The 13,940-nt window shown below is 41.0% G+C and overlaps 1 protein-coding gene across 6 annotated transcripts in view; it reads left to right on the top strand.

Moving 5' to 3' along the window:
• The window catches only part of LOC139751395 (BLOC-2 complex member HPS3), a 186,387-nt gene that overhangs the window by 55,969 nt on the left and 116,478 nt on the right, over positions 1–13,940 (top strand). For all 6 annotated transcript variants that reach the window (XM_071666777.1, XM_071666775.1, XM_071666776.1 and 3 more), the window contains one exon: positions 9,230–9,417. In XM_071666777.1, coding sequence (XP_071522878.1) covers positions 9,230–9,417 — 188 coding nt within the window. The remainder of the gene's footprint in view (positions 1–9,229; positions 9,418–13,940) is intronic.

The raw sequence follows: 13,940 nt of genomic DNA, 5'->3' as shown, positions 1-13,940 counted from the left end.
GTAAATAAAGTACATAAGACAAGGGAACAAATGGGAACATCAGTGAAGGGGGCTAATGGGGAGGTGATAACAAGTAGTGGTGATATGAGAAGGAGATGGAGTGAGTATTTTGAAGGTTTGTTAAATGTGTTTGATAATAGAGTGGCAGATATAGGGTGTTTTGGTCGAGATGGTGTGCAAAGTGAGAGGGTTAGGGAGAATGATTTGGTAAACAGAGAAGAGGTAGTAAAAGCTTTGCGGAAGATGAAAGCCAGCAAGGCAGCAGGTTTGGATGGTATTGCAGTGGAATTTATTAAAAAGGGGGTGACTGTATTGTTGACTGGCTGGTAAGGTTATTTAATGTATGTTTGACTCATGGTGAGGTGCCTGAGGATTGGCGGAATGCATGCATAGTGCCATTGTACAAAGGCAAAGGGGATAAGAGTGAGTGCTCAAATTACAGAGGTATAAGTTTGTTGAGTATTCCTGGGAAATTATATAAGGGTTTTGATTGAGAGGGTGAAGGCATGAACAGAGCATCAGAATGGGGAAGAGCAGTGTGGTTTCAGAAGTGGTAGAGGATGTGTGGACCAGGTGTTTGCTTTGAAAAATGTATGTGAGAAATTCTTAGAAAAGCAAATGGATTTGTATGTAGCATTTATGGATCTGGAGAAGGCATATGATAGAGTTGATAGAGATGCTCTGTGGAGGGTATTAAGAGTATATGGTGTAGGAGGTAAGTTGTTAGAAGCAGTGAAAAGTTTTTATCGAGGATGTAAGGCATGTGTACGTGTAGGAAAAGAGGAAAGTGATTGGTTCACAGTGAATGTAGGTTCACGGCAGGGGTGCATGATGTCTCCATGGTTGTTTAATTTGTTTATGGATGGGGTTGTTAGGGAGGTGAATGCAAGAGTTTTGGAAAGAGGGGCAAGTATGCAGTCTGTTGTGAATGAGAGAGCTTGGGAAGTGAGTCAGTTGTTGTTCGCTGATGATACAGCATTGGTGGCTTATTCGGGTGAGAAACTGCAGAAGCTGGTGACTGAGTTTGGTAAAGTGTGTGAAAGAAGAAAGCTGAGAGTAAATGTGAAGAAGAGTAAGGTTATTAGGTACAGTAGTGTTGAGGGACAAGTCTATTGGGAGGTAAGTTTGAATGGAGAAAAACTGGAGGAAGTGAAGTGTTTTAGATATCTGGAAGTGGATTTGGCAGCAGTTGGAACCATGGAAGCGGAAGTGAATCATAGGGTGGGGGAGGGGGTGAAAGTTCTGGGAGCGTTAGAGAATGTGTGGAAGTTGAGAATGTTATCTTGGATAGCAAAAATGGGTATGTTTGAAGGAATAGTGGTTCCAACAATGTTATGTGGTAATAAAAAGAGTGTGGTTGAGAGAGCAGAAGAGGGTGTTTTGAGATGGTTTGGTCACATGGAGAGAATGAGTGAGGAAAGATTGACCAAGAGGTTATATGTGTCAGAGGTGGAGGGAGCGAGGAGAAGTGGGAGACCAAATTGGAGGTGGAAAGATAGAGTGAAAAAGATTTTGAGTGATCAGGGCCTGAACATGCAGGAGGGTGAAAGGCGTGCAAGGAATAGAGTGAATTGGAATGATGTGGTATACAGGGGTCGACATGCTGTCAGTGGATTGAACCAGGGCATGTGAAGCGTCTGGGGTAAACCATGGAAAGTTTTGTGGGGCCTGGATGTGGAAAGGGAGCTGTGTTTCTGTGCATTATACACGACAGCTAGAGACTGAGTGTGAATGAATGTGGCCCTTGTTTTCTTTTCCTAGCGCTACCTTGCGCTCATGCGGGGAGGGGGTTTTTCATTTCATGTGTGGTGGGGTGGCGACAGGAATGAATAAGGGCAGACTGTGAATTATGTACATGTGTATATATGTATGTGTCTGTGTGTGTTTATATATGTATACGTTGAGATGTATAGGTATGCATATGTGCGTGTGTGGACGTGTATGTATATACATGTGTATGTGGGTGGGTTGGGCCATTCTTTCGTGTGTTTCCTTGCGCTACCTAGCGAATGTGGGAGACAGCAACAAAGTATAATGATAGTAATAATATTTACTGTTTTGAACATATTGTTTTTTATTGTTATGAACTTGTGTAATTAAAGTGCTACTGTTTTCCCTGATGGTTGGTGACAATTTCTCTCTCTTTTCCCCAATATGTGATTTAAGTGTCAATGTTTTCTTTGGTGAGTTGTGACAGTTCCTCTCTATTTCTCTCATTCTACTTTAGTTGAAGCTTGAGTGGGTTATTTTGCCTATTTTTTCAGTTGAAGGCTTTTGATGTACAGGTAGGGAGTAGAACAGTGCCATCTCAAAATGATGACACTGATTCAAACCTTGGTTTTGTGCCAGTCATTGTTGAGCACCAGTCAGTTAAACATAGTGTGCCCAATAGACATTGACTGGCATATCAGTAGTGGAAGGGAGTTTGTCCATTTTGTCGAAGCTTTTCCTTGCAGGGTAGGAGCACAAGGATCTTCTTATGGACAAAGATCATCTCTCGAGTCATAATGGGTGATTTGGAACCATTTGGCACACTTTTCTGGTAATCCCACACCTTTCCCATTGCTGCACTCTGAGGCATGGGGTCTAGGGATTCCTACAAACTGACCCTCAAGTAGGGCCAAGTATATCATATAAAGAATTACTTTCTGGGCACCTTCAGTTGAGTGTCTGTTCCTTACATGGATTGCTTGTGTCGATTGTTTCATTTTCTTCTGATGCCTGTTTTTGGATTTTTGAGGCAGAAAACAAGTCAAAGCAGTTTTTGACCCAGTTAGCATATAGATGCTTAGTTAGTTTTAACTCTTTTTGTCATTGGTTCCTATCTTTCCTAAGGTTTTCACTCCCCTTGAGCTGCTAAACATCAGGTTGCCCATAGTACTTGTACCAAAGCTGTTGGTTTACCAAGAGGATCATGTTTAATAAGATTCTGTCATTCCCTTGGCCATTGTTGGGGATTACGAGAGATAACTATTGGCTATATTTGTTCCTAAAGAAAATCTTCATGCTCAGGCTAGTGTACTGATGATGTACTTGTTGATGTTTTCACTGGTGATGGGCTGATCATTGCAAGATTGAAGGCCTCTCCCCAAAGCAGGATTGTACCACAGTGTCAGTAAAGTTGTGGTCATCAGCAATAGCATATACGGTTGTTCATGTTGGGATCTTGTCCATTGTTAAGCATAAGTGAGATTAGTCCATATTCCCAATTCATCATTGAGGGATATGAGGATAAACCAGTGTTCCAATGTTATCATGTCACAACTAGCCTATCGATGATATGCTAGTGTATACAAGGAACTTATAAGGTTTTGTTATTTCCACTTTAGGTTCCATGATCATGTATGTCTTGTCTGAGATACTTGAGGATGGAGTTTCACACAGAATGTCTTATCTATATCTCTGATGCTTGTTCCAACTGGAACTCCCTCAAGGGGATGGCCATGGCAATAGTCTCCATAACTAGTGGACTCCAGTGCCACTTCTTAGCCTTTAGTGCATCACCCTTAACAGGCCACTAGCAGAGGGAGACTCTAGCACAGTGTTTGCAGAGGCTCCTCCCTCCTCCCTGATATTCCTACTGACTACTACTACTGAATTCATCTACCTAATACTCCTGCTTGGTACTTCTGCCTATTGTTTCTATCTAATGCTCCTGCCTAAATGTTCCTACCTACTACTGCTATATTAAATAGATAATTATTCTTATCAGATGTTAGGGGCTTAGTTGTTGGCAAACAAGTCTCAGTCGCATCTCTTTTCAGAGGACAGAGAGGAAGAAATGTTACCCTATTGTTATCAAGCTTTTGGTGATCTCTTGGGAGATTGCAGTCATCAGGCCTGTTAATCCTGTAAGATATTTTTCTACTTTTGCATTTGGTGGTTTGCGAGAGGGAGTGGAGGTTGGAGAGAGAGCCTCTCCTGTGCTCTCCCTTCTACTGCTTGTAAGGGGATTTTTTTTTGAAGGCTAGATCATCTTGCTTGAACCTTGAGTCTTTTATGGTCTGTGTATCTGAGCAACTCTGTGTAACTCAGACTTTGGAGGAAGGAGTAGTATTATGTGGTGCACTTCAAATTCTGAACAAGTGGAGTATGCTTTATCTTCTAGAATGTGTACTTATTAAGGAAACATATATAGATTTGCTCATGTTTGAAGATCTGTTACATATTCATCATTAAACTGTCAGATCATCACCCTTATCACCATAGGACCTTGGCATTCTTCTGGATCAGGCTGTATCTTCAGCCAGACTCAAAGCATGTAGTATTGCCTGCTGTGATGGGTGCAGTGACCTCAACAACTCCCACATCATTGTGTTTATCATAGAAAATGCCCTTCATCCAAACTTTCTTTGCCCCTGGAAGGTGTTTAGTATTCTGGAAGTAGGTTACTGCTTCAGATCTCTTAGCTCACTTTTTGAGCAATGGTTTCCGTCACAGTATGCCTTGTTTAATGAAAAGGGCATTTATTCTAGGGCTCCACCAAATAATTATGAACAGATTTCTGTCTTTTACATAGACAAACAAAAGGTTTATGCAGGATCCCAAGTTTAGATCACAAGTCTTGCCAACACAGAGTACAGATCTAGGTCTTCTCTTTTCTAATTATCAGGACACTCCAATTCAGCACTTGATACTGAATTGTGCTGAATTGGAGTGTCCTGATGATTAGGAAAGAGAAGACCTAGATCTGTACTCTGTCAGGATGGACCCAGAATTGTTAGCACCTTTATTTGATAAGCCTGTACTTACTCCTCCATGTAAGGAATAGGAGTTCCTTCCAGGTCCTCAGACAAGGTAAGTTTTCAGCAAAGATTCAGTTTATCCTCTTAAAGTAATAATTATGGGGAATGTAACATTCGCCCAGCAAAGTTTGACCTAAGGTCCTCAAGCTTCACCTTGACAAGAAGTGGCAAGAAAATTTTTTTTCCACTCTAGGAACAAGATTTACAATAGAAGCTATGTGTTTCATTGTATATAGATGTAATTTCTAAGGTACATGATACTGAATTTTGTATTGTCATTATGTTAATTTACATTGAAGTAGTTAGAAAATGAAAATGATTGCAAATTTTAGTTTATTACCAGTAAATTTTCACTTTTCCAGTAACATTCTTCAATTTATTCAAGGAGATGGAGGGATGGAGTGAAAAAGATTTTGAGCAATTGGGGCCTGAACATTCGGGAGGATGAGAGGTGTGCAAGGAATAGAATGAATTGGAATGATGTGGTATGCCGGGATCAGAGGTGCTGTCAATGGATTGAACTAGGTTAGTGAAGTGTCTGGGGTAAACCATGGAAAGTTTTGTGGGGCCTGCATGTGGAAAGGGAGCTTTGGTTTTGGTGCATTACACATGACAGCCAGAGACTGAGTGTGAATGAATGTGGCCTTTGTTGTCTTTTCCTAGCGCTACCTCGCACGAGGAGTGCTATTTCAGTGTGTGGCGGGGTGGCGATGGGAATGGATGAAGGCAGCAAGTATGAATATGTATATATGTATTATCCCTGGGGATGGGGAGAAAGAATACTTCCCATGTATTCCCTGCATGTCGTAGAAGGCAACTAAAAGGGGAGGGAGCAGGTGGCTGGAAATCCTCCCCTCTCTGTGTATGTATACATTGAAATGTATAGGTATGTATACGTGCGTGTGTGAGTGTTTATGTGTATACGTGTGTATGTGGGTGTGTTGGGCCATTCTTTCATCTGTTTCCTTGCGCTACCTCGCTAACGCAGGAGACAGCAACTAAGTATAATGCACTGAAACGTACATATACTTTTTTTTTTTTGCCGCTGTCTCCCGCATTTGCGAGGTAGCGCAAGGAAACAGACGAAAGAAATGGCCCAACCCACCCCCATACACATGTATATACATACACGTCCACACACGCAAATATACATACCTACACAGCTTTCCATGGTTTACCCCAGACGCTTCACATGCCCTGATTCAATCCACTGACAGCACGTCAACCCCGGTATACCACATCGATCCAATTCACTCTATTCCTTGCCCTCCTTTCACCCTCCTGCATGTTCAGGCCCCGATCACACAAAATCTTTTTCACTCCATCTTTCCACCTCCAATTTGGTCTCCCACTTCTCCTCGTTCCCTCCACCTCCGACACATATATCCTCTTGGTCAATCTTTCCTCACTCATTCTCTCCATGTGACCAAACCATTTCAAAACACCCTCTTCTGCTCTCTCAACCACGCTCTTTTTATTTCCACACATCTCTCTTACCCTTACGTTACTTACTCGATCAAACCACCTCACACCACACATTGTCCTCAAACATCTCATTTCCAGCACATCCATCCTCCTGCGCACATCTCTATCCATAGCCCACGCCTCGCAACCATACAACATTGTTGGAACCACTATTCCTTCAAACATACCCATTTTTGTTTTCCGAGATAATGTTCTCGACTTCCACACATTCTTCAAGGCTCCCAGGATTTTCGCCCCCTCCCCCACCCTATGATCCACTTCCGCTTCCATGGTTCCATCCGCTGCCAGATTCACTTCCAGATATCTAAAACACTTTACTTCCTCCAGTTTTTCTCCATTCAAACTTACCTCCCAGTTGACTTGGCCCTCAACCCTACTGTACCTAATTACCTTGCTCTTATTCACATTTACTCTTAACTTTCTTCTTTCACACACTTTACCAAACTCAGTCACCAGCTTCTGCAGTTTCTCACATGAATCAGCCACCAGCGCTGTATCATCAGCGAACAACAACTGACTCACTTCCCAGGTGTTTGCTTTGAAGAATGTATGTGAGAAATACTTAGAAAAGCAAATGGATTTGTATGTAGCATTTATGGATCTGGAGAAGGCATATGATAGAGTTGATAGAGATGCTCTGTGGAAGGTATTAAAAATATATGGTGTGGGAGGCACGTTGTTAGAAGCAGTGAAAGGTTTTTTATCGAGGATGTAAGGCATGTGTACGTGTAGGAAGAGAGGAAAGTGATTGGTTCTCAGTGAATGTAGGTTTGCGGCAGGGGTGTGTGATGTCTCCATGGTTGTTTAATTTGTTTATGGATGGGGTTGTTAGGGAGGTAAATGCAAGAGTCTTGGAAAGAGGGGCAAGTATGAAGTTTGTTGGGGATGAGAGAGCTTGGGAAGTGAGTCAGTTGTTGTTCGCTGATGATACAGCGCTGGTGGCGGATTCATGTGAGAAACTGCAGAAGCTGGTGACGGAGTTTGGTAAAGTGTGTGGAAGAAGAAAATTAAGAGTAAATGTGAATAAGAGCAAGGTTATTAGGTACAGTAGGGTTGAGGGTCAAGTCAATTGGGAGGTGAGTTTGAATGGAGAAAAACTGGAGGAAGTGAAGTGTTTTAGATATCTGGGAGTGGATCTGTCAGCGGATGGAACCATGGAAGCGGAAGTGGATCATAGGGTGGGGGAGGGGGCGAAAATTTTGGGAGCCTTGAAAAATGTGTGGAAGTCGAGAACATTATCCCGGAAAGCAAAAATGGGTATGTTTGAAGGAATAGTGGTTCCAACAATGTTGTATGGTTGCGAGGCGTGGGCTATGGATAGAGTTGTGCGCAGGAGGATGGATGTGCTGGAAATGAGATGTTTGAGGACAATGTGTGGTGTGAGGTGGTTTGATCGAGTAAGTAACGTAAGGGTAAGAGAGATGTGTGGAAATAAAAAGAGCGTGGTTGAGAGAGCAGAAGAGGGTGTTTTGAAATGGTTTGGGCACATGGAGAGAATGAGTGAGGAAAGATTGACCAAGAGGATATATGTGTCGGAGGTGGAGGGAACGAGGAGAAGAGGGAGACCAAATTGGAGGTGGAAAGATGGAGTGAAAAGGATTTTGTGTGATCGGGGCCTGAACATGCAGGAGGGTGAAAGGAGGGCAAGGAATAGAGTGAATTGGAGCGATGTGGTATACAGGGGTTGACGTGCTGTCAGTGGATTGAATTAAGGCATGTGAAGCGTCCGGGGTAAACCATGGAAAGCTGCGTAGGTATGTATATTTGCGTGTGTGGACGTGTGTATGTACATGTGTATGGGGGGGGGGGTTGGGCCATTTCTTTCGTCTGTTTCCTTGCGCTACCTCGCAAACGCGGGAGACAGCGACAAAGTATAATAAATAAATATAAAATATTTTTCTTTTTTTTTGCCGCTGTCTCCCGCATTTGCGAGGTAGCGCAAGGAAACAGACAAAAGAAATGGCCCAACCCACCCTTATACACAATGTATACACACACACGTCCACACACGCAAATATACATACCTACACAGCTTTCCATGGTTCACCCCAGATGCTTCACATGCCCTGATTCAATCCACTGACAGCACGTCAACCCCGGTATACCACATCGATCCAATTCACTCTATTCCTTGCCCTCCTTTCACCCTCCTGCATGTTGAGGCCTTGATAACACAAAATCTTTTTAACTCCATCTTTCCACCTCCAATTTGGTCTCCCACTTCTCCTCGTTCCCTCCACCTCCGACACATATATCCTCTTGGTCAATCTTTCCTCACTCATTCTCTCCATGTGCCCAAATCATTTCAAAACACCCTCTTCTGCTCTCTCAACCACGCTCTTTTTATTTCCACACATCTCTCTTACCCTTACGTTACTTACTCGATCAAACCACCTCACACCACACATTGTCCTCAAACATCTCATTTCCAGCACATCCATCCTCCTGCGCACAACTCTATCCATAGCCCACGCCTCGCAACCATACAACATTGTTGGAACCACTATTCCTTCAAACATACCCATTTTTGCTTTCCGAGATAATGTTCTCGACTTCCACACATTCTTCAAGGCTCCCAGGATTTTCGCCCCCTCCCCCACCCTATGATCTATATATATATATATATATATATATATATATATATATATATATATATATATATATATATATATGTAGAGAAATCGCTCACCTCACATGATTATATGTCTGGACGTGTTGCACCATCCATTTAAATGGAACAGGCCATACTTTATCATCCTAGTTGTAAGGGGTAGGAAACATTGTATAAAGAAAATAAAGATTTTGGCAAATGTTCATCATTAACCCCATTTCTTTATAACTGTAGAAAAGTACATATGTTGTAACATTGAAGCAGCTCTCTGCATTTGCTAGCATGCTAATTTTTCAGTGTAAAAGCAGTACAGTAAACTTTTTGTTTTGTTTTTTAGTGCCTAAAACAAGAAGGGTACTTTTTATTGTATCATACTGATATTTTTCAGGAATGTTGGGTATCTGTGCGAGACTCTGATGACTATGTGGACTTAGGAGAATTGACTTGGGTTCCAACACTGTCTTATGGAAGGAAACGTCCAACTGACGACCCACGCTTTCTGTTGTTTCCTTCCTTAGTTGGAGCTGCACAATGTGGGCCAGTAGCTGAGCCTGGTGAAACTATTGGTCCTGTCAGGTTAGACAACCTCAGTTTTGTACAATTGAATAATTTTTTCTTAGTTTTGTGCTGATAATTGTAAAACAACCTGTATGAAATGTGTGATTTTGTAATGCCTTTGAGTATTTCTTTTGGGTCTCACACACAGGAATACACAAAGGAATGGTTGAATTTTAATGATTTCCATAATGCTTGTAAATGAATCCTGATAGAACACAGTGAATTAGTAATAACAAACTTTATATTAATGTTGATTTTGCCTATACGTTGGTAAATTGTGTTATTTGTTTGTTATTGATTTCTTTGTTCATACATCACTGAACTCATTAATCTGAGCTCTGCTCCCATTTATAGCAAAAGAGTCATATTTCTTTGCTTCCACTCTCATTTGGATGGTGGTATTACTTGTGCCATATTTTCATTACTCTTGCTTCAGGATTCCCTTTCATTGAGCTCCAGCTGTGCCAAGGGAAACAGCCATGTGCATCAGCCAGAACTATAAGTTATGAGTTGTGGTGATTTTGTGTGTTTGATTTGGTGGAGTGAGTGAGGCATTTGAGGAGTAGGTGTTCAGTGTCTTCAATATGGAAGTGGCATCTTGAGCATCAAGGTTCGTGTGATATTTTGAATACCTTTTTCGTTGTTGAAGAAAGCGCATGTCTATGGAGTGCACTCTCAGATGAGTGTATGTCTGATGGCATGGAGGTCTAGATGGGGTTAACAGAGGGCCAGTTGTTTCCTATTTGTACTGAAAATTTATGGCACAGCTCAGAGCTGCACCCTGTACTTCTGCTTTGAGGGCAGCCCTGAATAATTCCTTATGTTTCTGGATGTTAACAGACTTCTTCTCTATCAGTTTGGTCTGTATTTGCTTTAAAGTTTTAAGTGCTTTTTTTTATATTTAGATTTTTTAAAGTTCACCTTGATTTTTACTTTGTAGGAACCATATCGTTCATATTGCATTGATCTAACTAAGATATCCTTAGACAGAATTCAGAGGGTTAGATGGTCATGTCTCACTTATATGTTGCTTCGCTTGGTTTAATTGTCTCTGGTTGTTTAAATGGCTCTTTTTCATATCAAATAATCTTAGTATTTTTCAGGCTGGAGGGAAGACAATTTTCATTGCAGTCAGTACTTTTGTGGGTGAAGCATATCTTAGGAGTGTGATGGGTCAGTTTTGGATTACATCTTAAACATGGTGAAATATATTGGAAATTTCCACATGTATGCAAATATTAATGGCTAATTCTGAGAAGAATGTCTGCATCTCCTTCTAAGTCTTCAGTCACTCTTTTAACCTGAGTTAGATATGAATCCAGCTCCCCTCCCCCAGTCACCTTAGATATCTAAGTACAGTTATTCTCACTGAACAAAATCAAACCATTCCAGGCATTACATTAGACACACAAAACATTTATTTCTTATGCCAAAAACATCAACACAAAAGTACAAACTAACTCCCCTCCCTGGTCTTTTACTCTCTCAAAAACAAATGTAACAAACCTGGAAACAATATAAAATAGTGTTCTCAAGAACAATCATTTGCTGCCAAGCAGCAACAAATGCACAGCAACTATACCATGAAACACAGATCCTCCCAATTCAGTCCCATCTTAACATGCTTGGCACTCATTTCTTTGCACCAGCACAAGACCATTCTTACCCAAACCACTCCGTAATTAACACACACACGCACGCAGCACACACACACACACACACACACACACACACACACACACACACACACACACACACACACACACACGCACACATGCACGCACGCACGCACCAGAAAAAAGAAAGAAAACTTACCTCTGCCTCCCACATCAGCACCCTTTTTTTGAAGGATCCTCCCGCCGCAGCAAATATAATGACAAAACACATAACCACTAAAATGACCCTTCATTCATTAGAGATGAAAGCAAAGAAGAGACTAGACATGAAAACACTATTTTACTGAAGGGGATTCAGGAGAAAGAGAGAAAGATTGTTCTAATGTCTGATGTGAATGCAAAGGTGGAAGTAATGAAATTGGCGAGATGGTAGGTAATTTGGGACTGCTTGGAGTAAATGAGAATGAAAGTTATCTTGTTCATGACTGTGCTGAGAAGGTTTTATTCCTTGCAAACACCCTTTTTCAGCACAAGGTGATCCACAGGTATACTTGTAGGAGAAATAATGGAAGAGAAGAACAAAAGGGCTTGATTGCCTATATGGCAGGGGATGAAAGGTTGAGAAAGACTAGATGCAAGACTTGTAGGAGGATTCTTTGAAGACTCTTTGCTCTGTAGCAGGGGATTAAAGATTGAGAAAGGCTAGATGCAAGACTTGTAGGAGGATTCTTTGAAGACTCTGACCATTCAGCAATTCTTGTGGAGGTGAGGATCAGGAAGAAGTGGAGGTATGGTATAAGGAAGAATGGAGAGGTAAAAGTGGTGGTAAATGAGAAGATGAATTAGAAAGAATAGAGGGAGGAGTTTGAAAGGGTGACCCAAAGATTAGATGGAGGTGCAGTAAATGTAGGGATGAATTCATTTGTAAATGTGATGTTTAAAGTGTATAGAGAAAGGCTATTAAAGTTTGTTGAACTTGTAGTTGGATACAAGGTTTTGAGGTATAGGAATAAAAAGAAAAATGTATGGGGGACGGATGAGATTATAGATGCAACAGAAGAGAAGAAAAAGGCATGTGGTAGATTGCTTGAAAGGAATGCACCAGTGGAAAATCAGCAAAGGAGAAGGGAAGATGTGTAAGGTTTACCGGTGGAAGTTCAGCAAAGCAGGATGGAAGAATGTAAGATGTGTAAGTGAAATGTTAGGAAGCTGAAAGAGGGAGCAAGGAAAGCATAGATGAAGATTTTGGAAAATGTTGACTGAAAAGTTTACAGAAAATGAGAAATTGTACTGTAAGGAGGTCAAAAAGGAAAGAGGTGGATGTAAGAGTGGAAATGTTAATGTGAGAAGTTAGGAAAGGGAGTTGCTGATTCAAAGGAGGAAGTGAAAGGAAGATGAAAAGAGTATCATCAGCAACAAATTTGTCAATCATAGATATGAAACTGAGTTCTAGGTCATTAATGTATATTACAAAAGAATTGGGCCTAGGACTGACCCCTGTTGGACACCACATGTTACATCTAGCCAATCCAAGGCTTCGTTGTTTAATACTACACGCTGCTTTTTCCTGGTAAGCCAGTCTCTGATCTATGTGCAGAGTTCTCCACCAATTGTGTGTGCTATGAATTTATGTAAAAGTCTCTTGTGAGGTACTTTATCGAAAGCCTTTTGGAAATCTAGACGTATCAAACAGTGATTTTTTGTCCCAGTTCTGATAAATAACATTAAAGAATTCCAGAAAATTTGTCAGAAAGAATCTTCTATTGTAGAAATGGTGTTGGTTGTCCGATATGATTTTGTTTCAGAAATGTGACTTTTATATTTTCCTTTATTTTACCTAACTCTGACATAAGGCTAATTGGGCAGTAGTTCAAGGCACATTTATTGTCTCCTTTTTTATATTAAGGAGTGGCATTTGCTAGTTTCCAGTAAGTTGGCATCTGATAGAGATTTGTTGAATAATTTTGTAATGGGGTATATCAGCTGTCTCCTGACCACTTGTGAAACTCTTATAGATGGGTTAGTTGGGTTGTGAGATTCAGTGAAGAAAATTTGAAGGGGTGAAGGTTCTAGGAGCATTGAGGCATGTATAGAAAGAGGTCATTATCTGGGAGGGCAAAAATGGGTATGTTTGAAGGTATGGTAGTTCCAATGATGTTGTATGGATGTGAGGCATGGGCTATAAATGAGGATGTACAGAGGAGGTGGATGTGTTGAAAATGAAATACATGGTATGAGATGGATTGATTGAGTAAATAATTGAAGGGTAAGAGAGAAGAGTGTGACTGAGAGAACTGAAGAGGATGTGCTGAGATACTTTGGACATATAGAAAGAATGTGCGAGGATAGGTTGACAAAGAGGATGTATGTGTCTGAAGTGGAGGGGAAAAGAAGGGGGTGACCAAATTGGTGATGAAAGGATAGAGTGAAAAATATTTTGACGTTAGGGGGGTCTGAACATGCAGGAGGTGAAAGGTATGCAGAGGATAGAATGAATAGGAATGATATGGTATACAGGGGGTGTTGTGCTGTCATTAAAATGAATCAGGGCATTTGAAGTTACCAGGGAAAACCATGGAAAAGTTTAAGGGGTCTGGTTGTAGACAGGGGGGCTTTTTTTTGATACATTGTACATAACAGCTATAAAATGGATGTGAGCAAATGCAGCCTTTCTTCACTTGTTCCTGGCTCTTCCTTGCTAACACAGGAAACTGTGTAAAAGCATGAAACAAAGTCAGTATGTTATTTTTTCTGGCTTGGCTTTTTCTGAACTATTTCATTAGTACAAAATGTAGCAAAACTGAATCTTCTTTTGAAAAGTACAAAAATATTATACAGATAGAAATGGGTGGGACTGAGGCAGAAGTTCTCGCATGATGACATATAAATCAGAAAATTGGAAGAGAACATTTATCCACCCACTAC

This window comes from Panulirus ornatus, chromosome 11, assembly GCF_036320965.1.
Source record: "Panulirus ornatus isolate Po-2019 chromosome 11, ASM3632096v1, whole genome shotgun sequence".
In the NCBI taxonomy this organism is placed as follows: domain Eukaryota; kingdom Metazoa; phylum Arthropoda; class Malacostraca; order Decapoda; family Palinuridae; genus Panulirus; species Panulirus ornatus.
This window is presented reverse-complemented; position numbering and strand designations above follow the sequence as displayed.